The 26,053-nt window shown below is 44.1% G+C and overlaps 1 protein-coding gene across 14 annotated transcripts in view; it reads right to left on the reverse strand.

Annotated features, from left to right (window-relative positions):
* Arpp21 (cAMP regulated phosphoprotein 21) overlaps window positions 1–26,053 on the reverse strand; it is a 169,574-nt gene that overhangs the window by 49,336 nt on the left and 94,185 nt on the right. For all 14 annotated transcript variants that reach the window (XM_052722469.1, XM_052722488.1, XM_052722451.1 and 11 more), the window contains 5 exons: window positions 23,970–24,203; window positions 14,732–14,910; window positions 13,847–13,951; window positions 12,344–12,604; window positions 6,781–6,907 (listed from right to left, as the gene is read on the reverse strand). In XM_052722469.1, coding sequence (XP_052578429.1) covers window positions 6,781–6,907; window positions 12,344–12,604; window positions 13,847–13,951; window positions 14,732–14,910; window positions 23,970–24,203 — 906 coding nt within the window. The remainder of the gene's footprint in view (window positions 1–6,780; window positions 6,908–12,343; window positions 12,605–13,846; window positions 13,952–14,731; window positions 14,911–23,969; window positions 24,204–26,053) is intronic.

The following is a 26,053-nucleotide window of genomic DNA, read 5'->3' on the forward strand; positions in this document are numbered from 1 at the left end:
ACCAACAGTGTGTAAAAGCCTATGAGAGACTAGAGACTTGTTTTGCTAAGTGTTCATTCTGTCGGACTACCTTTTAAATATTTATGGTTGTGCCCACGGATTTAGGTTCCCTTTAGCTTCTGTTGGGGAAGCTTCTTTTTGCAGTAGACAGTAGTTACTGTAGCAACTCATAACAGTTCAAAGTACTGAGATTAAGTCACTGCAAGTACTCAGCTGCAGATCAATTATGTCTTTCAATAGTTCCCATTCAAGGCTCAGGGAACACTATGGAAGGAGTGGAAAGATGTGAGTGTTAGTGACTGAGGTGGAGAGCTGTGCAATGCTGATTCCTGGGCATGACGTGGCTGATTAACACATAAGCTCATAGCAGCAATGGTTGTCTGCAAAAGACCTGAACATGGCAACATGGATGGGCCCCACAAATGGTGAAGCACTATTAGCAGTCGACAGCTGAGGGAGCAGGGTCTCTCTCCTTTGGGGATGTGCTGTGGGTATGCTATTCCCCTCCCACATTGTTGATGGCCCTATACCTATTAGTATATGAGCATTAATTGGTGTCAGGGCTTCATGAATAAAAACAACAAAGATATTAACTTGGGAAGAACATAGGTATGAGGGAGAAAGGTGGTGGTGGTTGGATATGATCAAACTATGTTGTATAAATGTATGAAATTTTTGAAGAATAAATAAAAATTATTTTCAAAAGTCTGACACACATACTAAGAGTAAGACAGAGAGGGACAGAGAGACAGAGAGAGACACATACAGAGAGACCAGTTTAAAAGAACTGCTCTCTCAAACCTCGCTGACCAGAGCCTTTCCCTTCTAGACTCCCTGGAATATTCTCATGTTCTTTTTGAAGGGGATGAAGCACGTCTCATGTGTTTGGGAAAGAAGCCAATTGACAGCAAGCCCCGTGTACCTTGAAGGCTTCTCCCCTGTGCTTGGATGCTGGGGCTACGGGGTAGCCCTCCCCTGGAGGTTTATTTCAGATCTGTAGGAAGTTTTATGCCTTGTGTGATTCCACCTTCCAGGAACTGTCAGAACTAGCAAACACAAAGCCAAGAAACACGAAACACATGGGAGAGAGCACAACAGCAAAACAAGCTGGCAAGATCTAGATGTCATCTGTAGAACGTGGTACCTAAACATCGGCTATCCAGTTTTCCCAAGAGTTCACAGAGCATCATGAAGGCAGAGTATGGAAAAACATAGCAAAGCCACCCCAAAATTCTAGCAGAATCACACAAAATCTCCACCAAACTGTAATGGAATCAACCTACAACCAGTAGCAGAAAGTCAAGAAGGAACTCCAAACCCTTGTACATTAAACAATATGACACAAATTAATGCATGGGTCAAAGAGGCAATACTAAAGAAACTTTTTTTTTTTTTTTTTTTGGTTTTTCAAGACAGGTTTTCTCTGTGTAGCTTTGTGCCTTTCCTGGAACTCACTTGGTAGCCCAGGCTGGCCTCGAACTCACAGAGATCCGCCTGGCTCTGCCTCCCGAGTGCTGGGATTAAAGGCGTGCGCCACCACCGCCCGGCTTAAAGAAACTTTAAAAATTTGTACAAGGCTAGAGGTACAGCTTGCTGATCGAATGCTTGTCTAGCATTCACAGGATCCTGGGTTTGATCCCAACAACATGCAGAAAGACCAAAACCAAATCAAACCATGAAAATGAAAAATATAACCTATGAAAACAGGAACACAGAGGTAGTGCTTCACTGTGAGGGGATCAGAGTACCTCATGCTTATAGTAAAGAGAATGAAATGTGCCCAATTAGTTGAGTCTCCTGTCTCAAGAAAACAGAAAACAACATCAGAACAAACCTGACATGAGCAGAGCAAAGAAACAGAGAGAGCAGAAATTGAAATGGTAAAATAATAGAGAAAGAAATCAATGAAACAATGACAAGTTGGGTCAATTTGGCAAATATAGAAAGAATATTCAAAACTAAAGAGAGGAGTTGGGAATGAGCGGAGCTACGAGAACGGTGAGAGTGAGAGTGAGGATATAGTTCATGGCTGGAGAGCTTGCTCAGCATGCTCATGACCCTGGACTCAATCCCTACTGCTGCAAACTATAATAATAATAATAATAATAATAATAATAATAATAATAATAATAATAATAATAATAATGGAATACAAATAACAATGTCAATTTTATGTTCCTGAATTCCATAGCTTTCAAGAAATGAGCTGATTCCTTGAGAATAAACTTCCCAAGCTCAAAATCAAGTGTGTAAAGACTTGACAATCTGAGTAACCCTCTAATCACAAACAAATACAATTACAGAGCTGGAGAGATGGCCCAGTAGTTAAGAGCACTTGCTGATCTTGCAGAGGACCTGGGTTTGGTTCCCAGCACCCACATCAGAGACTCACAATCACTCCAGCTTCAGGGGATCTGACATCCTCTTATGGCTTCTGTGTGCACACACAGTACACATACATACACTCAGGCATGCACACATAACATATACATAAAATTTTTAAAAGAGATACAATTTGTAATTTAAATGCTCTGGAATTTCTCATAAAATTATTAGGAAAAGATAATGAAATGAGTTTTGAACCTGTAGACTGAGTTGACTTCACAGCAGAATTCTGTCAACATTTGAAGAAAACATAACACCAAACTCACATAGTCTCCTCAAAACAAACAAACAAAGCCCCAAGCAAACAAATAAACAAACAACAACAAAAACAGATGAGGAGGTTCAGTTCTCAATTCCTTTTAGCAGGTCAATGCTCCTCAAATGCCGAACTCAGATTCTTTTCAAATGCCCATTTACAAACATGCACAAAACACATAATATTCCCATATGAGAGAGTCTATAGTAAAGGTTTATAATTTCCAATATAAATAACTGTGAGATCCAAATGTCATTTGGCAAATATCCCCTTTGTCTTCTCCAAAACTGCTCACTGTCCCTGGTCTGCCTTTTTCATCATGGCTAACCTGGGATTCTTCATTTTAATCATGCCTATCAACAGGGCAAAATGAGGGAAATCACCAAGAATAATCTTGTCCCCAGTGTGACTAACATCTGTGCACTCAGTGTCCTGCTCAGCCAGTTGTAAGGACTCCAGTTCTCTTTATAAGAATTCATTGCCTGTGTTGGGGAGATAACTCAGTGCAGAACACACCCGCCGGGCAAGTATTGGAACCAGAGTTTTGATGCCCAATTCTCCAGTAAATGCCATATAGGCCTGCCTGTAATTTCAGCATTGGCATGTGGGGTCCAACAGATGCTGGCTAGCAAGATTAGCCATATCTGAGAATAAGGCAAAAGAGTGATGAAGGACTCCCAACATCAGCCTTGAGTCGCTGCTTGCCACATGCACCTACACACCAGTTTGCCCACACACATGCATATGTTCACATATAAACACATGCATGTATGATACATACACATACACACACGTAAGTGGGAAAAGATAAAATAAATCACTACATGGAGTTTCAAGGCCTAGGAAAGACATAGTAACTGTCAGGAGGATCCATGAATGTGGAAGGGAGAGAGATGATTTTATTACCATTAAATATGAGTGGCAGAGTATCCGGAAGCAGAATGGGGATGAATCCCGCTGGCCTTAATGGACCAAAATGTTCCATTATGCGAGTGCCCAGAAGATAGGAGGAAGGGTGAGGGAGCATGTCTGTAGAGTGGCACTAGGTCAGAATTAGTCCAGAGTTTTCCTCAAAGATGGTGGGGGTGCAGTGGGGGATGAGGGCCAGGGTGGCATTTCACAGCTCCTTCAGAAAACACAGCTGCCACAAATCATCTAAAGCAGTGGTTCTCAACCCTCCTAATGCTGGGACCCTTTAATACAGATCCTTGTGTGGTGATCACCAACCATAAAACTATAAATTATTTCATTGTTACTTTGTAACTGTAGTTTTGCTACTGTTAGGAATCGTAATGTAAATATCTGATATGCAGGATACCTGATATGTGACCCCTGTGAAAGGGTCATTCGACCCACAGGTTGAGAACTGCTGGTCTAAAGGTACTATGTCCAAATAATAGGATTGTTCCCACAAATAAACCAACCACGGCAGGTGTAGCTCTGCTGGCTTCACTGGGCTCAGCAAAGGTCTTCCTACCCACAGAATGTAGAACACACATGCTTCATCACAGAACAGCTGTGGGAGGCTGGTCACTTGGAGTCTCTGTGAGTCTGAGCTAACATCTGGCTTCCCCAGTCCACAGTAAATTCAGCCTTGCAGGAAGCTCTGCTGGGGTTATAGACCAGGTGTCAGGGGCAACCAATCATCAAACCTAGGAGCACAAAGATCTTGTTCTGCATCTGTGTGCTGTTGGTGGCCCTTCTGGGGACTACACCATTTTTGAATCATTTTGAATCATTGGTCTCACTCTCAGACCACAATTACTGTCACCTATGCCCTGGATACCTAGAACCTGCCTGTCACCACTCTGAATATGAACTTTCCATAGGATTTGCTCTTTATTACACAGGGTTACCATCTCTCCTTAAAGATGGCGTATCCATGGTGCTATTGGAAACCTGGGACAAGTCGAAGGCACCAGGTTACCAAGTTATGTGGTTAAAGACCATCTCCATGTATCTTCTAGAGATGCAGGAGCAAATTCTACATCTCTCAATATTCCCACTAGGCCTTACAAAAAAATGAAAATGCTACAGCTACTTTCTCATATGCTGTCAGTCATCAGAGCAGACAGTGGAGAAGAGGCACGGACAAGGCGTGACCAGTGACTGTTATAAACCTAATTCTGGGGCCCTGTTAGCACAGCGCAGCACCTGACTCCCTGGCACCGGGACACAGACCCAAACTCTGCATTCCGCAGAGTCCAACATGGTTGTAGCTACAATCCCTTTCTACCATGACACGCTATCATGGGACTAATATAATTTTTTAGAATCTGAAAGTCACACACTGACACTATGTTAAATAAACATGAGATCAATAAAATTAATGACTTGCATTGTGCCTCCTCCAGATACATCCCTGACCCAAAGGCAACCTTCCCTGTGGTACCTTCTGAACTAAGCTCTGGGTGATTAAAGGTAACTATGTGTGAATATGTGTTCTCACATGAGTGCAAGTGCGGGGTGTGTGTAGGTGTCCATCCATGCACATGTGGAGGCTAGAGAACAACTTTTTTATTCCTCAGGTGCCACACACCTTGGTTTTTGAGGCAGGGTCTCTCATTGCCTTGGTGTTTGCTGAGTAGACTAAGCTGGCTGGCTAGTGAGCCTCCTGGATCGACCTATCTCTGTCTCTGCCTCTCCTGGGCTGGGATTACAAACTCAAGTCATCACACTACTTTTTTATTTTTGACCTGGGTTCTAGGGATCAAATTCAGGTCCTTATGCTCATATGGCAAGTATTTTAACAACCAAGCTTTCTCACAGCCCTAACACATAATTTTAAACTAAACATTAGGAGACATTAGGAGAGGAAGATGGGAGAGTTCAGCATGCAGTTCAGTTCTGCAGGACTGAGCAGGACAGACAGCACAGTCCCTACCTAACCCTGGAGATTTCCTGGCAATTAAAAAATGCATGATCCAAGGCTTCCCCTTAAAAATAACTTCAAACTCTTCAGTTTTTACTTCTACAGAAGTACAAGGGCCACTCAGAGGTTTCAAAGGAATACAGCATTTAAACAAAAACTGGTGGTTGTAGGTTCCTCTAATTTCTCTTCAAAGACTTTAAATAGGTCATTATATGAACTTAAGAACACACGGCCATCCAAGGTGCAGAAGAGTTCTGTCTCCGATCTGGATCCGGCAATGCCTTAACATCATCAGCATTGGAGATCTTGGGATGTTTGTGCCTGTGACTAATCCTTGTCAAGGATTATGAAGTTTTTGGCTTCTTAGCTTATAAAAATGGCACATATCTTATCCATGTCACCCATATGTGTCTGTATGTATTACATATTTGTGTACCCATTTATCCAGTGCAGAAATCAGATCTCAGAGCAGGCATTCACCGGAGCACCACAGCAGGAGGCCAGCTCTTTAGTGTGACCTACTTACAGAGGCAGAGTCTCCAAGCAGGCATCCTCAGCATGACAATTAGCAGTTTCCCCCTGCAGTTTGGTCAGCAGGAATGATACAGAATTCTGCCTAGTGGCAATTCCCTCAGCCCTGCCAGGCGCCTGCTGCTCTCTGGATAACGGCCTTCCTTAGGCGTGCGACACAGCAGGGAAAGAGACCGGTTCACTGTGAGACCTGCTACTCACTCTCTTACAGTGCATCGGCCCCCCTTCCCACTGCACAGTGGCTGCCGGGGCTCTGGGTGGCAGGCATGTGGCCATCGCGACAGTGAACCACGGAGTCAGAGTTTCCATCAATGCATGCTGCATAGTCAGGAGCTTTCTTCTAAAGACGGTGCTGAGTTTTAGGACAGTATCAAAACACCCTAATTGGCTTGTTGAGAACTAGAGAAATACTCTCTTTAAATTGAAAAGGAAACAAGAATGCACAGGCTGGGAAGATAGGGATGCACTTGTCTTGCTGCTTGAAAATAAACTCAGAGGATGTAAGAATAGCTTGTGGGGAATCACTGCGCATGCATAGACAGACATACACCTTGTCTCCTCCTCGTACCTGTTAATTTCCCACACAGTGAATCAAATGCTTTGTTAGCTTCCCTGGGTAGGAAAAACATGTGACTTAAATTGTCTCTTTTGGGTACTCATCCAATGAGTACATCTATGAAATTCACCATCAAAAATAACCAAGCCAGAGAACAGAAAGGAAACAGATTTCACGTACCTGCCTGCTGTGCTGTCTGTGGTATTTGCTGACTCCGCTGAGCGCTGTACTGGACTGAGGCCAGGGGTCGGTACTGCTGTGTGGTTGAGGTAGGGTACTGACCGGATGGATAGTAATATACAGGCATCTGTGGGAAGTGATGAGAGAGAAAGCAGAGATGAGAGCTGTGCACTGGAAACATATTTTTATCATAAAACCTACTTCTGCTATACAGTGTCATTTAACTGCGGCAGATGGTAAAGGTAGGCCATCATCTTCCTCTTTCACACCTGTTTCCATGTACAGTCTCTTTCTCCCATGATGGGAGACAGCTCCTGTCCATGCTCTGGAAGCTCAGGAACCTCCATGACCTGCTTTGATCCTTGCAAAGAGGCAGATGTAAAGTCTGGGATTCCTAAGCCAGATCTTGAAGGAGGCTTGCAATCTGACTGCTGGAGGAGGGATGTAGTCACCAGGGAAACACATATCTACCCTGCAGCAGGAAGAGGCCAGAGGCTCCCCACTACTGGCGACCCTCAGTCTTTATGGAATAGAAATGAGCTTCTTGGGAGGAGTCCTGGCCACTTGATGACTGTGTCATGAGCAGCAAAAGGCCACTTGATGTCTAGCAAAGGCTTCAAAGAGTGATTTACATAAAACCTGTCTCAAAATATGCAGCATATATAACACAAATGGAACCTGTGTTAAGATATTGTTTATGTATCTTCTGCAAACTTATTTTTGGTAGTGGGGATTGAACTTAGGCCTCCATGCTTGCCAAGTAAGAGCCCTAGCAATCACCTAGCTATATCCCCAGGCATCTTACAGGTGTGTATGTATACATACATGTTCATGTGTGTGAGCATGGGTGTAGAGGCCAGAGGTCAGCCTTAGGTGTCATTCCTCAGGCACTATTCATCTTTTTTAAGACAAGAGTCTCATCGACCTGAAACTCGCTAATTCATTGAGAGTGACTGGCAAGAGGAATCCAGGGAACCTACTTCCCTCCACTTGCCCAGCTCTGAGATTCCAAAGTGAGTCACTATGTCTGGCTTTTTAATGTGGGTTTAGGGGATCAAACACAGGCCATCATGCTGGCCTGGTAAGTGTTTTACTGACTGACTGATCTCCCCAGCTGTCCTTAGGGATCTTTATACTTTTCATTTTGAGAGAGTCTTAGATTAAGTTGCCCAGTCTTTGTTTCATTCTGTAGCCCAAACAGGCTTTGAATTCACAATTTTCCTGCCTCATTCCCTCAGAGGGTGGGGATATTGGTCTGTAACCCTAGGCCTATCTACCTTCCATATACCATTTAATGCCTGATAGCTAGTGAAAACATCCTAAATCTCCCCATTGGGATCAAATGTTTTCTGATATAGAAGACTTCTTTGCCTACCTATTAATGCTATGTAATGCTGTTTTCTTATGGATTTCAGCTAACTTCTTCTATCCCCAGGCCTCTGGCTTTTCTTTTATCATCTTCCTTAAAGGAAGAACAGTGGCTGACCACTGTACACCCAAGAGTTTACAAGCTGTGTATGTAGAATAAGATTATGAGCCAGGTGGATCGCTATGAGCTCGAGGCCAGCCTGGTCTACAGAGCAAGATCCAGGACAGGCACCAAAACTGCACAGAGAAACCCTGTCTTGGAAAACAACAACAACAAAAAAGATTATGAACCAGTTGTTTCATAGCTCTGATTTTTATGGCTATTTTATTTTCTGATATGCTTATGTCAATGAGATATCAATTTTCCATCTTTCTACTAGAGTGTGTCAAATGTACCCTATCTTTATCTCAAGGTAGAAGAAAAGAAAACACTGTATGACTGTGGTTCTGGAATGTAATGGAATCAACATGAAATTTATTGTCACTTTCTAGTATTGTAGATGACCAAAGGAAGGGGCTGGAAGAGCCTGGAACTATTCTGCCTCAGTGACTGAGCCCCAACTGGCAACTTACTAATTGCATGCATTGTGCAGGGTGATTTAGCCTCTCTCTCTCTCTCTCTCTCTCTCTCTCTCTCTCTCTCTCTCTCTCTCTCTCTCTCCTCCCACCGCCCCCTCTGTGTGGGAGTATGGTAGTAGTGGTGGTGGGATGTGTGTGGATGTGTGTGCATGCACATGTGAATGGGAGTACCTGCGTATATGTGGAGACCAGAGTGTGATGTTGGGTATCTTCTTCAGCAGCTCTTCATTTAAAAAAAAAATATTTATTTTGCTCTTTGTATACGAGCATTTTGCCTGCATATGTGTATGCACACCATGTTCGTGTCTTGTATCTGTGGAGATCAGAAGGGGACATCCCATCTCCTGGAACTGGGATTATGAATAGTGATGAACCACCATGTAGGAGCTGGTAATTGAACCCGGGTCCTCTGCAGAAGCAGCAGGTGCTCTTAACCAATGAACCATTTCTCTAGTCCCTCCACCTTACTTTGAAACAGGGTCTCTCACTAAACCCCGAGGTCAACAGCTCATTTAAACTGGGTGGCCAGTAAAGTCTAGGGACCCACTTGCTCCTGCCCTTGGCCTTTCCCCAGTTACTGTGTGACGGATCGCATAGCCACACCCATCTTTTACAGGTGCTGGTAACCCCAACCCAGGTCTTCACGCTGTCATGGCAAGCATGCTATGAACTAAGCCATCTCCACAGCTGTTTGCTCTTTTTTATAAGGTAATTCAAAACAATAAAAACATAAGGAATTCCTGAGTAAACTGATGCAGTTAAAAGTCACTGTCACATACTACATATTATATAAATGCCCCCACAATATTAAGAACAAGGGCAACACTATCGAACTTATCCATCATCATTGTATGTACCCATCTGTTATTCTTCCATTTTTGTTTCTTTAGAAAAAAGATTGTGTTGTTTAAATATAAGCTCATGAATACAATTTCCATTCTTTAAAAACACTTATTGTTACTGTGTATACATAAGTATGCTTGTGTGTGCGGGAAAGTAGAGAATGATGTGGGCATCTGCATGCCATGGCATGGATGTGGAGGTGAGAAGACAACTTGTGAGAGTCAGTTCTTCTCTCCCAGCATGTGAGTCTCCAGATCAAACTCAGTCTGGATTGGTGGAAAGAACATTTACACCTTGAGCTATCTTGCCAGCCGATATCTATTCTGTAGTCTTCTAGCATTCAATATGAAACAAAAACATTTTCAGAGATAAAGGATGGAGGTCCAATGCTTGAAAAATTCCCAAAGAGCATTCATAATTTGAAAATCGTTGAACTTCACATGTGTAATATTTAGAAGCTACTTGTTTTTGGTTGTTGCTTATTGTTGTTGAATTGTTATTGTTTTTCCTCTTCCTCTTCCTCTTCCTCTTCCTATTCTTATTCTCTGAACCTAGCAGAAGTTTGGACAGCTGTACCTAGCACTTCTCCATGGTGGGTAGGTCATTGCTTACTTCTTAGGAATGGTGACATCAAACATGAGAAGCTAATGAGCACTTGACCAGTCCTGATCCCTCCATTCTAGCAGAAGGAAAGTGAACTGAGCCCAGAGAAATATTTTGAAGGGAGAAAGGAATAAAGATGGCCTCAAGGGGTATAAATGTACATTTTGAACTGACCCTGTTAAGATGTGGGGAATCCAAAAGTGGATAAAAATAGGAAAGAAGCCGGGCGGTGGTGGCGCACGCCTTTAATCCCAGCACTCGGGAGGCAGAGCCAGGCGGATCTCTGTGAGTTCGAGGCCAGCCTGGGCTACCAAGTGAGTCCCAGGAAAGGCGCAAAGCTACACAGAGAAACCCTGTCTCGAAAAACAAAAACAAAAACAAACAAAAAAATAGGAAAGAAATAAATCGTAGGAAGAAGTAACCAGGAGTAACAAGTTCTTCTTCCATGTCTGGTCCTTAGGTTGCTTTTAGCCTCACTCCTACATCTTGATGAATCCTTCTAGTGGCCTTAAGGAATAATATACAAGCCATAGGAAACAAACATTGAGAGGTTGTCCTCTGAAGAAACTGAACACATTTCCATAAACATCTATAGACTGACTTGGTTGAACTCTTCCCAATGTTGCACAGTTGACTAGCTAGACTTTAAAATATACATCGGAAGTCACTATGGGTTGTGACCTACATCTGTATCTATGGGTCTGTTTGTTCCCAATAATAAAGCTTGAAATATTTAATTTATTAGTAAATTAATTAATATAATAATGAAATCATTTCTTCTATTACTTAAAATTGTTTTAAACATCACTTTAAATCCCACTAGGGAAGAAATATTCCTGAGATGGTGACTGGAGGTGCACTGTTAATTAACCACTCAAAATGAACAACTGAGGGAAAATCATTTTCTGGTGTAGGATTTTGTGTGGCTTGAAGAGAAAATAATTTATTCAAGACGTGAAGGCAGCGGAACAAACGGCACCATGGTGACATGCACTTTAAACAGCACCTCCCAGGCTATACTTCATAATTAGGACGGAAGCTGGTTGGGATGTGTATGCCTTGAAAATGGACCAGAAAATGCTGGTGTGCATTTTCCATCTTGACAGTAATCACTTCCAATATTCTGCAAGGGATACCCAGGAGAGTCCCAGAGATGTTTGGGGCTGAAAAGGAACATGTAATCAGTCTTAGAGAAGACAGTAAAAAGCAGTGATCTGTGGTGTCTTACATGCTCCAGTCAATTAAATATGATTAATGGCTACCTGTGAGATTGGGTATGGGCTCTGCCTCCCCTGGGGAAGAGGAAAGGACAGTGGGTATTGGCTTTCCTCTGTCCTTTGTACTCACAGAGACAGGTCTGTCTGCCGCTTAGATCCAGAAGGTGGGTATGAATTGATGAGAAGGGAAAACAAATTTTTTGAGCAGCAAGGGAGAGAATTTAAAGTGTCTTGGTTCAGGATATTCCCTTTCTGGCTTCCCCCATGTAAACGACATCACATAGAACCCAATGTTCTCTCTCTCTCTCTCTCTCTCTCTCTCTCTCTCTCTCTCTCTCTCTGTGTGTGTGTGTGTGTGTGTGTGTGTGTGTGTGTGTGTGTGTATGTGTGTGTGTGTGTGTGTGTGTGTGTGTGTGTGTGTGTGTGTATACACATACACATATAGAGGCCAGGAGCCAACTTCAAGTGTCAGTTATCAGGAGTCATCCAACTTATCTTTTTTGAGATAGGGTCTCTAACTGGCCTGGAACTGGCTGATCTGTCTAGACTGGCTGCTAGTAGGCCCCAGGGATACACCTGCTTCTGCCTACTCAGGCCTGGGATTACAAGTGTACCCCACCACACTCATCTTTTTAATGTGGGTTCTGGGGATTGAACTCGGGTCCTCATCCTTGTGCATAAAGTACTATTCTAAGTGAGCCATCTCCCTAACCCGAGTCAATTCTTTCCATAGCCTTAGGCCAGCAGAATGGAAAATGGGTCATCTCTGGGTTATACCCTCTGTGAGGTTCATTTGACTCACTTTCTGGACCCCAGGACTGCCTATCTGGTGAAGTGGACAAAACGTATTGGTGATGGTGACATTAATGTGACCAAGATGACAGAACAAGTGACAGACGTCAGAGGGCCACGGGCCATCTGTGGTGAAGAAGGGAAGGAAAGCCCACACTTACCTGTGCAGGTGCAGATTGCTGTACAAATCCCTGGGGAGAGGGTGGGGCCTGAAGGACCTGCTGGGAGATTGGAGGGCCAGAGTCCGAGAAGCCCCCGGTGGAGAGCTGCTGGCCTGCAGAAGTAATGACGTAGCTTGGTGGCTGAGCTGGCTGTGGCATGAGGGAGCCAGGGTAGACTGTACCGGAGGGAGGTTCAGGGGTGTCTCCGGAGGACTGCCGGCTCATGCTCAGCTGGCTGAACTGTGCGGCCACTTCTTCTCTCTGTGACCCAGGGAAATAAAGGAGCCGCTGGTGAGGCAAACTGAACCTGGCCGTGAGTAAAGCAAACTGGGACAGTCACACATTCACACTTGAGAGAAGAGGAAGAAGGAGGAAGCACACACTGAAAAAAAGAAACAAAAGAATTCCTCAGTCAGACATAACAAGAAAAATCATGCAAGAAATCAAGTTTCGTTCAGCTGGAGAGTCCAGGGATGGGAAGCAATTTGGCCAGAATCTTCTTCCTTCGATGGAAGGAGACTATTCCTTTATCATTGAGGGGTCAGGCTCCAAAGAGGGGACACTGCAGTAAGGGGAGGTTTGGCTGTCAGCTGGTCTCCCAGTGTCAAACCTAGATCTGCCTGCTTGAGAGAAGACAAGCCCTCCTTCCGGAATGGGAATGGGATCCACATACCCATCTCACAGAACCTAACCTGATACCTATGGATGTGTGCTGTCTCCATAAGGACCCACTGTTAGTCAGGGTAACAAGTAAAGGAAATAGGGACTGGATTCCCAGGGGGACCAGCATCAGGAACTGGGGGTAGTGATGGCTGTATCCTGACTCAGAGTTTTAGATGATTCTGACAACTTTGCAGCAAGATCATATAACCTGTTTGCTAATGACCTCAAACTCTAAGGATAATGTAGGCAAGCATGCTTAGCTAGTACACTTTGTGTGTGTGTGTGTCCATGTTCATGTATGGCTATGGGTATACATGTGTACACATGCATGAGAAATCAGAGGTCAATATTGGGTGTCTTTGCCTGACATATCTCCAGCTTATGATTTGAGACAGGGTCTCTTACTGAACCTGGAGCTTACCAGTTTGGCTAGACTGGCTGTCTAGGAAGCCGAAAGGGTCTTCCTAATTTTTGTCTCCACAGCGCCGAGCCTACAGGTACTCATCACATGCCTACCTTGTTGTATGGGTCCTGAGTATCTGGACTTGGTTCCTCATGCTCAGCAAGAATTTTACTGACTGAGTCATTTCCACAGTAAACTTTAAAAGAGGTATCAGATTGCAGAAGCATTTAACTTAGGGAAAACAGGTGAAAAAAGAAAGAAAGTTGCTTGGAGGGATGGACTGTCAGTCAGGCATGAGACATTTACACATACTCAATGACTTCACAGTCAGTCCAGGCCATGCATCCAGTGTTATCTATAGCTGAACAGGAAAACCGCAGAAGCCATGAAAATTCTGTGTGTGCACATGTGTGTATGTTATGCATATGATACAGTACCAGGGGGAAGTGCTGTGTTGGCGACACAGGCAGGAGATGCTGGGCAGGGAAAGAGACCGCTGGATATTGCACAGACTGGGGAGATGGCTGCAGGCCCTGGACAGACTAGAGGGAAGAAAACACTGGTCAGTAAACAGGAGAGTGTGGGGCGGAAATTCCACACTTAACAGGTTCTCTCGGATCACTCATTGCAGAGAGGCAAATCAACCACACAGGCAAGCCTAAGGCTATGTACGCCAGAGCCAGGTAGCCTTGGTCTCGAGGAAGCTCAAGAAAGCACGCCTTTACAAAATCAGTGATGGGCACTTGATGTCTGTTAGATGCTCTGGACCTACATACATTGTTCAAGGACTAAGAAGTAAAAGCATATAAAAAGGAGGCTCACCCAGGGAGCCTGCTCAGAACACCAGGTTCTATTGTGCCTCCCTAGGGAAGGAGGCATCTCGGTACCTTTCTCAGGGGCCCAGGGATGAGAATCCAGGTCTTTTGCGACTTGGCTGATCTGCTCTTCTCACTGAGGAAGAGCTCTGCACTGATTCTACAGACATGAACATTTGATCTGTGATGGATAGGAATGAATTAACTCAAAGTCCAGGAAGGGATTATAAATTGCATCTGTAGCTTTACATCAAACAGCACTTGGACCTAAAACACTGTCCATTCATTTTTCCCTAGTACCTACTCTCACTCAGTAGACACTTGAATTGGGTATGAGCTCATAATATTGTGTCAACCAATGATTATACCCTGGAAGATTTCCCCCAAAGCCTGATGGGTAGTGAGCCTCCACAAGACATCCTGTCTCCAAGATGGATTGCTGACCTGAAGCCTAGGCAGGTCTCATCTTCCATCCCTTCTTCTCCCTCCTTCCAGCCAGCTCCTCACCTGAGTGACCAGTGGCCCTGCCATCTGGGGCTGTGATGGCTGGACCTGTTGCTGAGGCTGAGGCGATGGCTGCTGTGAGGGCTGCTGGGGCTGCCCACCAACAGTGCCACGCAGCGTCTGCTGACTTCCAGGAGGATTATATATTGCAGGAGTTCCATCCGGGTTCACAAAGGGCTGACCTGAAATGAAGCCATACAGAGTCTGGCTCAGATGAATGTCTCGCTGCTTTTCCCACAGATAAAAAAGCATTCTCCTAGACACCATTTTTCTTGCAGAAAAGAAAGCACTCTCCTAGATCTCTGAAAATACCCTGAAGTGAAAGGGTGTGCAATAGGAACTCAAGACACGGATCCTGCTCCACAGCCAATGTGTTACTGCTTGTGACCCAAACTAGTCGGAACTGGATGACTGGGTGAGCATGTAGTGACTTAAGAAGCCACAAATAAATTCACATCATTTAGGGCGATTTGGCAAGGTTAGGAAAGTGTGGACAGTGGAAACCAGTAGAAAGGCCTGTGCAGAAGCAGTCTTCATGCAGCCCTAGGATTTGCCCCTGTATCTCACAGCCGTCAGGGAGATAACGTACACTGAGCAACAGCAGCTACTTTCCAGTTACACTACATCCAGTCACAAGCTATCTGCCAAAACACTGATTTTGCTTCTACTCGGTCTGGCCACCGAACAAGAATTATTATAGTCCCACAAATGCATACACAAAGCAAGGGAATGAAACGATCCATCACTCACTTCTCTAAGCACATACAACCTGAGGTTCTTTGTTATTTACTTAATTAGTCAATGAACAAGTTTCCCCATAGCATTTTCTTACATGCTTAGCTTTGACCGATCCCTCATCTCTCTTATGCTCATCCCCACTGTACCCTCCTGTCCTCCTTATTCCCCTCTCTAGTTACAAATTACATGTATTCTATTACCTCACCCACCTCCCTCTCTTAAAATATCATTTCTCACATCTCATGGGCCCTTTCCACTTGCCAGACATCTACCCACACTTACTCCCACACAGATATATACATATTACAAGTGAAAGCCAGGTCCACATGAGAGAAAAAAATGCAGTATTTATCCTTCCAAGCCTGGGATGCATTACTTAATATACTTTTTCCCTGTTCCATCCATTTTCCTATAGATTTTGTAATTTTGTTTTTCTTTATAAAGTTTTATACTTCTAGAGTGATGTGGACCTAGCTTGGGAGACACAGTGTTACGACTTGTGACCAAAACTATCTTAGGCTGGATCCAAACTCACAGAATCATCTTTTGAGATAATGGCATGTTCACTGTGATGTTGTTGGTTGCTTAGTGACTATGTGGCTTTGAAGTTTAGGAAAAGATGGAGGCTCACAAGAAGGACATGGAAGTGAGAGTCATGCTGTGGAGAGCAGAAGGCAGGAGTTGAGGGAATGGGACATGAGGGGTGAACAGAGAACACATTTCCAGTGTGGCAGGTAGGAGCCTTGCACACAGATCTTTCAACAGCCCTGTGAATATGCATTCTCAGTTCCACCTCAGCAGAAATAAAGTTAGACTCAGAGAGACCAGGCAACTTATTTGGCAAAATAAACAACAGCAGCATCAGCAGCAACAAATAAACAGTAAGGGAGAGAGCCCTCAGGAGGTGCCTCTGCGTAGTGAAACTCCAAATCAGTTTACCTGCCCAATACAACTGACTTATCAAATATACTCGAAGAGTTCACAGCACAGCCTGAACCATGACAGTAACAGTGAGAAGTGAAAGACATCGCCAATGCACAAGGATCCAGGCAGGGAAGGTGGAAGCCATGGAAGCTCTACTGTCATGCAGGGCCACAGCAATATTGCCAAAATAGGAGGGAAAAGAAATGGTACAGGAGGAAAGCGACTGCTTCCCTTTCCCATACCTTGCAGCCCCCTGGGGAAGAGAGAGCTGAGGTGTGTGCTTCTCTACGAGATGAACTCAGAAGTGCACTGCAAAAACCTAAGAAAAATGCCTAGAGGGAGAAAGATGCCCTGGACAAGTGTTGTGCTCTGGAGAGAAACCTTCCCCACTGGGTGTTGGCAGACAGTGCAAGCAGAAAGTTGAGCTCCCCTGCAGCATGTATGCCAAGCCTGAGTCTGTGCATTTTACTGAGTACACAAGGCTTTCAGGAGCATGCTTATTCAAAACTAGAAGCATCATATATAGGAACTCTGCCTTGACAGTCTTAGTCATATATAGGCAGAACAAGCTAGGATTGGCAGTTTCATGGGAGAGAATTTAGCCAACAAGAAGTGAGCAGGAGAGAGAGCAAGATAGACAGGGTGGTGGTAGGGGGGTGGCAGATGGGAGATAAAATTTAAAAACTGACTCAGAGGAAGCAGAGTATTCCAGGTGGGGAGTATACATATGACCCCCATAAAACAATGTACTGTTATGAAATAGGAGTAAACAAATTAACTTGGAAACTTGAATCATGGCATATCAACCAGTATATCTTGCAGGACTAAAGAAGTTATGACAGTAGTCTCATAATGAAACCACTGACTGCTACAGAAAGTGAACCAGGAATACACTCACAGAAAATATGCTGATTAAGTTGAGTGATTTCTTTTTGGGTCTGGAAAACTGGGACATAGAATCTGTCCAAGTTCCTGAATGCTAGGATTATAGAAATGCACCACCAGATCCGCCTAACATTTTTTAAGTTCTTAATGTTCCAGGAACCTGATTTTGTTATGGAATATTTGTACATTGTATGAAGATGTGTTGCTGTGATTGGTGTAATAAAAAGCTGAATGGCCAATAGCTAGGCAGGAGGTACAGGCGGGACTTCCGGGCAGAGGGAGAGACTGGGAGGAGGAATCTAGGTGTGCAATTTCATCAGCAGACTCAGAGCAAATCAGATGTGCCTTACTAGCAAGAGCTAACCAAGCCACGTGTCAGAATGAAGATTACCAAAAATGTATGTGTTAATTAAGTTATAAGAGCTTATTGAAGAAAAGTCTAAGCTAAGACCAAGCTTTCATAGCAATAAGTCTCCGAGTCATTACTTATGGGCTGAAGGTCCAAAGACAGTCTGACAAGAAGGCTTACTACACGATTCTTACTATTTCCATTTAGTTTTAGCTACATTTTGTTATATGATTTTTTTCTTAAAAACTAAGTTTTTTTTCTAGATTCTAGACATGTAATCCATTGTTCCCCAAAGCCAGAAATCTGGAAAAGGCTAAACAAATTACTTCAGTTTAAAAACATGTCTATCAGTCTTTTGAATGTTCTCACTCAGTTTTCTTGTAACCCCAGTGCTGGGGAGGTGGAGTCAGGAGGATTCCTGGGGCTCCCTGGACAGTGAGTTTAGACCAGTCAGGTGAGCCTCAGGCCGATGAATGACCTTGTTTCAAAAACGAAATGAATAGCCACTGAGGAAATACACTTGCTGTTTACCTATGGTCTCACAGGACACATACCCACACCCACACAAACACACACACATTCACCCACACACATGGGCCTACACCTGCACAAACATGTGTCCCTATAGGAACACTTACCCAAAGTACACATCTATGAACATACACTAGCTCTCTCTCTCACACACACGTGAATGGATCCTTTTTTTTTTTTTTTTATTATGACCTAGCTTTTAGCCACCATGTCTGAGACATATGAAAATTTACCTATAGTTCCAGTTAGAATATGACCCCAAATGCTCAGATGTCCTTTGTGATAGATAAACTCTACAGTCTCAGCTTGAAATGTGATCAGCGCACCATGGTGAAAAGAAAGAGAAAGCTCAAAATAGCTGCCTACGAGAGTCCTAATGATCCCTGAGACAGAAATGGCCGGGCCTGGACAGGGCAGGAGAAGTAAAGCACCCAGGTGCCCACCAAGGAAAGGTGGCAGAGCTGAGGGAAAGTCACTGTGGTTGCCAGAGAAGAGAACCAAAGAGACTTCCCAAAGACACCTGGGCCAGACGGCTGTTGGCTTTCAAGTCAGGCGACAGTAACTCCTCTGTGTCTGACGAATTCCATCAATCCAGATACAAAACTACACTGATACAAGCAATTAGTTTGAGTGACAGCTGCTGCAGACTGCAAGGGAAAGAAAAGCCCGGCTGGGCCTGAGCTTGTTCAGTCTGATAGAAGCGATGGTGGCAGAAGCCTCAGGAGCAGGCCCAGTGGGCCACAGCATGCACATTGGGCACAGGGAGGAAATGCTTGATGTCGGAGATAAGCTGGAGTGCTTTTAGTTCAAAGCAGGGGAAGAGAAAGGGACTGGATGTAAAATATATTTTCTTTCAACCACATAATATTAGCAAGTTTTCCACAGTCCACATCAACATATCAGCTATTATTTCAATATTAGGTAATTATTGGATAATTACATAAGGCAGATCACTTTGCTATTATTGCAGGAAAGCAAAAAATACAAAAATACATTTAAAATAACTGACGATAGGTCAATGAGATGGCTCAGCAGGTAAAGGTTCTTGCCACCAAGCCTGATGATCTGAATTCAGTCCCAAGGATCCCCACAGTGGAGGGAGAAAGCTGACTCCCACAGGTTGTCCTCTGCCCTCCATAGGCACGGTGTGGCATGCTTGTGTCCCCGAGTAGTGTTAGGAAGTAAAACATAATGCAAATGCCCCCTCCATAGAAAGAGTTATAAATATCTTAGTAACAAGGAAACAAACACAAGGAAAGTCACATAAGAGAGAAAAATGTCATCAGCTCTTGAAACCAAAGCATGTCTGTTCTCCACTTCATAGAATGGTAACGGGGTGGCTTTTGTTTTCCTACTGTGTAGAACGCTGTGTATGCAAATGTTGACAAATCCTGTAGGTAAGGATTAACTCAGCCCTTACAAGACATCTTGACAAACAGTGCACCAACATTTCAGGGCACGTTTGAGCACAATGCAGAAGCACTTTGGATAAACAGAAGCTGGGAATCCTGGTGAAATTCTAGGATTGTAGAAGCCCAGGAGGAGCATCTGAAAGAGACAGTATTGAGAGCTTCTCCAGAGTGAGGATCTCCCCAAATGCTGCGCCCTTACACAGTCGTGGTTTTGCACAAGATGAAGAGAAAGCAGTGTGACAACACATCAGCTGGAGTGTGAGTGAGGCTGCCTGTGGGTATTTTCAGATTGCAGTGAAGCTTCTGCTAGAACCAACCAAAGGAAGCTGGGGTTCAGGACAGCTAAAGGAAGATCATGGCAAAGATCTGGACTTGCCTGGCAGAGACAGTCACTTTGTGACTACCCACTCATCCAGGTACCTGAAAATAGCCAGGAGGAATCAGAAAGCACCTGAGTGAGGCTGAATGAGAGATGTCTGTGGTCAAGACAAAATTCAAATCTCTGGGGGCTTTGGGAGAGGGTTCAGTAGGTAAGAGCACTTGACAAACAAGTGTGAGGACCTGAATTTGAACCCCTAGCACCCATTCAAAAAGCTGGGGTGGTTGCGTGCTTGCATTTACATCAGCTGCTTTGGGAGGTAAAGACAGGAGGATGGTGGCAGCTTGCTGGCCCCTAGTCTAACCATAGCTCAGGGAGAGAGACTCTGTCTCAAGGGAATAAAGTGGAGATCAATAGAGTAGACATCTGACATCCCCTCTGACTTCTGTCCACCTATGGGTACACACACCACACACACATACCCTCCCACACACATACGACCTTGTATTCCCATATACACAGGAAATTCCTCCATAGCTGTGGCTGTCCTGGGGGAGCCACAGGAACACACAGGAGAGTTCTTAGTATGCCCTATGTCTAAGATATGGCAAAAGTTCAGTCCATTATACAAGCAAAGGATGTTCTACTCTGTTTTATGCAGTAGACACATGAGTAGGACACACATATACCACACATCCATCAGCAAATCAGACAATAACTTGTAGGAGTCAGTTCCTTCCCTTCATTTGAGCTCTAAGGATGAAACTCAGATGGTCAGGCTTGGAAGCAGGCACTTTTGCCCACTGACCCAAACTTGCAAGCTCAGCCAATTCTAATTTCATACATGAAGCCCATTCTTAAATATATGACATTGGGTGGGAAATCACTCTGCTATCTAGATAAACACATGTGATGGCTGGTAGATATTATTTCACCAGTAACCATCCAGTACTTGTATTGTACCTAGAAGTCTGTCACTCATTCTAGGGATTTACAAATTAATTAATTAATAGTACAGTCTTTCCCCACAAATTGATTCCAAATATGCTAACAAGGGAACTTGCCAAGGGCATGGGAAACAAGGTACCGCTGGTGTTTAACATGAAAGTACTTGTGTCATGTACTTGGGAAGGTATGAAGAGAGATTCCTCGCCCATGGTGACAGCAGCAAAGGATGGGTTTCAGCCCAGAAGACATGGAGTACAGTAGAGGTCATGGAAGAATCACATGGTATGTATCATTTGTGTACTTACAGGCACACATACACATACCACCGATAGGTGTGCATTATGTATTACATACTTTAAACACATGCATGTGTTTTCCTTTTACTAGTTTTCATGTGTATATGTGTGTGTGTGTGTGTGTACATGTGCCTATGCGTGTATATATGTGTGTGTGTGTGCCCACAGAAGTCAGAGATGTCAGATCCTGTGGAGGCAGATGTACAGATGTTTGCAAGCAACCTGACCTGGGTGCTGGAAACCAAACTTTCTGCAGGAGCAATGTGTGCTTCTAACCACTGAGCCATCTCCCCAACCCTGCATGTATATGTTTTCAATCAATGGAACTGAAGGCACTCTAGAAAGAAGAGATATAATTTCTTTTTTTATGTGTATGTGGTATGTGCATATTTGTGTTTGCATATATGTGGGCACAGGTGTGTGTGCACACACTCACATGTGTGTAAGTACAAGTTCATGACTGCATGTGCTGGTGGAGGCCAAGGTGGATGTCGGGAGTATTCCTTAATCACTTGCCCCTTATTCAGTGAGACCAGATATCTCAGTTGAACTCAAAGGCAGTTTGGCTAGTCTTGCTAGCCAGTGTGTTTCAGGCATCTCCTGTTTCCATTTTCTCAACTCTCAAAGTGCAGGCAAACTTCCACACCTTCCAGGCAATCACAGGCATTCTGGGGATCCTCACTCCTGTCCCCGGCTTTCAAAACTAGTACTTTAACCACTGAGCCATCTGCCTCACCAGGAAACGTGATTTCTCACCGCCCATCACTCAGCTGTACTATAAAATACAATAACTGTGGTATTTTCCTGAGGGATAATTCAATGCCTAGCATCTGTCAGAGCAGACTAAGGCCTGTAGAGAGGCCATTCCGCAGTGCCTTCCCTCTAGTTCAAAGCCTTTCTCAAAGAGAGATGTTTTGATAACAGCCTTAAGTGACTCCAGCCAATGAATAAGAATCAGAACTTGGCATAAGCAGAATTCTATGTCTTTGCTAAATAAATGAGATTACATATGATAATATATACACAGATGCAAAGCCATGCTATCATTGCTAATAATACTCTACAAGACATACTGTTGTGCCTTTTTAAAGACACTCTGAAATTCTGCTTAAAACAAATCTCTCTCTCTCTCTCTCTCTCTCTCTCTCTCTCTCTCTCTCTCTCTCTCTCACACACACACACACACACACACACACACACACACACAAACCCCGAAAATTTCGTTCCCACTCCTTTCTGAAAGCCCTCTATCTAATCAACAGCAAAAGCTATTCTCCAACAATCAGATCATCCTTCAGTCAGAGCGCAGAGTAGTGGATATGATATTGGTGTCCTTTAATTTCTCTTATGAAGCTTACAATAATCCCAATAAAACTGGAGCCATTCAGAAATGCTCTTTAGAAGAAGCCAGTCGGAGGCTTTCAAGTGGCTTTCGATAAAATGGTTATGGTTTCTGTTCTCTCATACTTACAGCACTTTTAGAATGTCTCCATCAAATCCCATGCTCGGAGAACAGGCCATATGCTTTATGAGGACACGCAGTTACTCCAGGAGCTATTTTACCATAGTTCTCATATTGCACCGAGGATCCTAATTGCCAGTACCACTCTCTGTGTGAGCAGACCCAGCCAGATAGATCACTCGTGAGATGTTCAGCTGTTGTATTTTCAAGCTTAGATAACTGAAGTAATACTCTACATACCAGAGCTAAACTTCAGACTCCTTTCCAGAGAATTCCATTCTTTCCAGTCACAAATAAAAAGCTCCTAATGTTAAGTGTGCCAGCGTAGCTCTAATAACATTCTGGACTCCCAGCTCTCTGTGCTGGGGGAACTTTGGTCTGTTTCTTGGGGAGGCTGGCATACTTCAACCAAAAGAGTCCTTTTCTCTCCTGAGATCCTAAAGAGTGTTGACAATGAGGTCTTGGAGGGGGCCTAGGCAGATTTCCTTCAGGATTCTCTTCAGTTTATCTACTGAGGTTGGATCCTCAATGTCCTAGGTTTTTTGTTGTTAACATGGAACTATCTAGTCCCCTAGGGAAATTGGCTATTCATCATAGAATGAGCCATAATTATGGAAGGGACAGTTTCCCAACCCTACTATAAGTGGCCTGGGTCTATTTTCCCCACGAGGAGCTATTTAATGGCTTGTCATTATTCTCTTTACTTATGTGGGTTCTTCTAACTCTGCAGGAACTGGGTAAAGTTCTCTAATCTTCTATAATCAGGGAGCTGGGGTGGATTCAAGGGATGCCTTGCATTCTTGAATGCCGTTGAGTAAAAAATATATCAGATGTAATACTGAGCATTAAGAGTGAGAAACACCAAGTTTTTGGTGGTATATACCAGCTCAGGACAGTGCTGACTCTGATCTTAGGTCCTCAGAATGGGATAAAACTCTCCATAGCCAAGGCAGAAGGGATCCAGAGAAGGGGATGCTGCCTCAGCTGCTGCCTGGTGTTCTCTTCATCTCCCTTGTCCTCTCCTTCTTTCCTCTTCTCCTCTCCTCCTCTCCTCCTCCACTTCCTCCTTCTCCTCTCCCTTTTCAGGGCTTGGAATTAAATCCAAGGCCTTAGTCATGTCAGGCATGTGATCCACCATGGAGCCCCAGTCCTAACCCTTGAGAAAGGGTCACTCTTGGGACGTCTCTGATCTATATGAGTGTTGATGCCTTTACACACATAGCTGTAATCCAGACTTCCCCAAAGTCACCACCAAGTGGTCCCCACACTCTGCCCCCTACTCAAGAATTTTTCAGAAACCTTGATAGCAGATTTCAATTATCAAACAGAAGAACAAACCTTTAATAACTCGTGTCCACAGTAGAGCAGAGGACTGACCTGTGTGTGGATTAAGAAGGATGCTTCCAGGTGGGATGCCAGTTGCAGTTTCAAGTGGAAGGAGGATGTAGCTGGTGCTGCTGGGAGTGACCTGGCCCCCCATTCCATTCTCTGAATAGGGCATACAGCCAGGAGAACCAGCTGCCACACTAGAGGTCAGGGCCGTGCTCTGTAGAGGCGGGTGAGTGCGGGACAACGATCCTGAGGAGCCTGCACTGCTGGAAGACTCAGAACCTGGCAGAAAGAGAGGAATCAACAAAGCATTTGGTACCCAGAGAAGTAGAGAGATAATAGCCAGACATCAAAAGACTGACTGCTTCATAAGGGGACATTGGAGAGTTTGAGATGTGTGCTGAAGGATAGGGTTAGCCAGTGTCTATTCCACATCTTGAGCTTGTATTTATGGAAATTTTTCCTATAATAGGAAGAAATTGCTTCCTATTTCTCAGGTGTGCCAATTTTTCTAGGGAAGGGTGGATTAAAGACAAACATTCCTTCAATATTTGCATGTACAGTCTAGAAGATAAACTGGTACATGGGACTCAAGCTATGCCTACAAATTCCCGTCTCTTGAGTATTTAATGCTATGTGAAATACTTCTCTTAGTGAGACTGGTAGGAAACAGGGACAGGGTGGAAGACAAAGAGATGTCAATTTGGGGGGGTCTTAGGTCATGATGTCCCATGCATGTTTCTGAAGTTCCATTCCTCAAGCCCCCATACATCTAAATTTGAAGGGGACTTATAGAAACTGATATTTATTCCCTATATAAGTAGAGAAGTGGACAATTACTGTTGAGAACGCAGCATTGCACGAGTCAGAATTATTTTTATGATGTTGGAGAGCGAATCCAGAAGAGCTGTAGCTCTGAACTAAACCTGTAGCCACAACAAATTAAAAATAAAATAGTATTTCCTATAAGGAAAGGGGTGACTTAGGAGAACAGGTATAGAATCGGGAGTTGAGGAGAAACAGCCACACCTGGATTCTAACATCTTTCCAACCTTCTGCCTGGGAGCAACTTTCAATGTTAATTATTTCAACGAAACAATCAGTTTCCATGATGGACCATAGCTTCAGATTGTGAGTCCAAATATTTGTTCACAGCCATGAGAAAATAAACTGATAGAAAATTAGCCACAAAGCCAGTGAGTGTTAGAAGCTCTTTAAGGTTAGCTTTATTGTTTGCTTGGGCCAGTTTGTGAGCCTTGGTCATCTGGAACAGGTTCAGTGATAGTCTACACATCTGCACCACTGAAATACCTGACTAAAAATGAACATTCACAGGAATGATAAAAGCACAGGGTGAGAAGTGTTCCAAGGTTCAAATCATATTGAAATTGCTACTTGAAGACTTAAGAGTTTTAGGTTCCAAGAGTTTAAAATGTTTCTGGCTTCCTTTTTCCAGGGGCTTAAAGGAAGGTAGGGCAACTATTTAAACACTATGTTGGTGTGACGAGCACTGTGCTTAGCACTGTGAGTGGTCTCATTTCTACAGAAACCTGGAGCTCGAAATCAGAATGGGTCCCAGATTTGTCAGATACATTTTCCAGAGCCTGATTACTGTGTAGGAATGATCTGAGTCCAACTGAGGCAACCTGACTTCCCATGTAGTCTAAGCTCTAAGCCTGCAGGCCACACATCCAGTTCACCCGTGTCGCTCAAGTGGCAGCCAGGTAGTGTTGGGCCCTGACCAAGCTTGGCCAAGTTCTAGAAGATGCTAGATACAAAGTTAGTCCCAGAGGGGTGTGTAGCAGCACCCAGGAAGCAGGAGAAGTAATAGACAGCAGGACAGCTGGAAGAGAAACTCGGTGTACCCTCCCATCTAGAGAGATTTGGGAAGAAGAAAAGGGAAAACCACAAAGCAAAGCAAAATGCAGAACTTGGAAGTATGCGGCAGAAGGGTAAGCACAGGAGGAAGGGGCCTCAGCTCCAGTCTGCATTAACACACCCCAGCTCTCCAGGAAGTGCTTGTTGCTTCAACCTCAGAGCTCTCTGCTGTAAATCCTCCAGACCGGCTGGGAGCAAGATGGGGGAGATGGCTGGGAGCAAGATGGGGGAGATGGCGTTGTTTCCCATACTTG

This window comes from Peromyscus californicus, unplaced genomic scaffold (genome assembly GCF_007827085.1).
Source record: "Peromyscus californicus insignis strain IS unplaced genomic scaffold, ASM782708v3 Scaffold_11__1_contigs__length_118956290, whole genome shotgun sequence".
Taxonomy (NCBI): domain Eukaryota; kingdom Metazoa; phylum Chordata; class Mammalia; order Rodentia; family Cricetidae; genus Peromyscus; species Peromyscus californicus.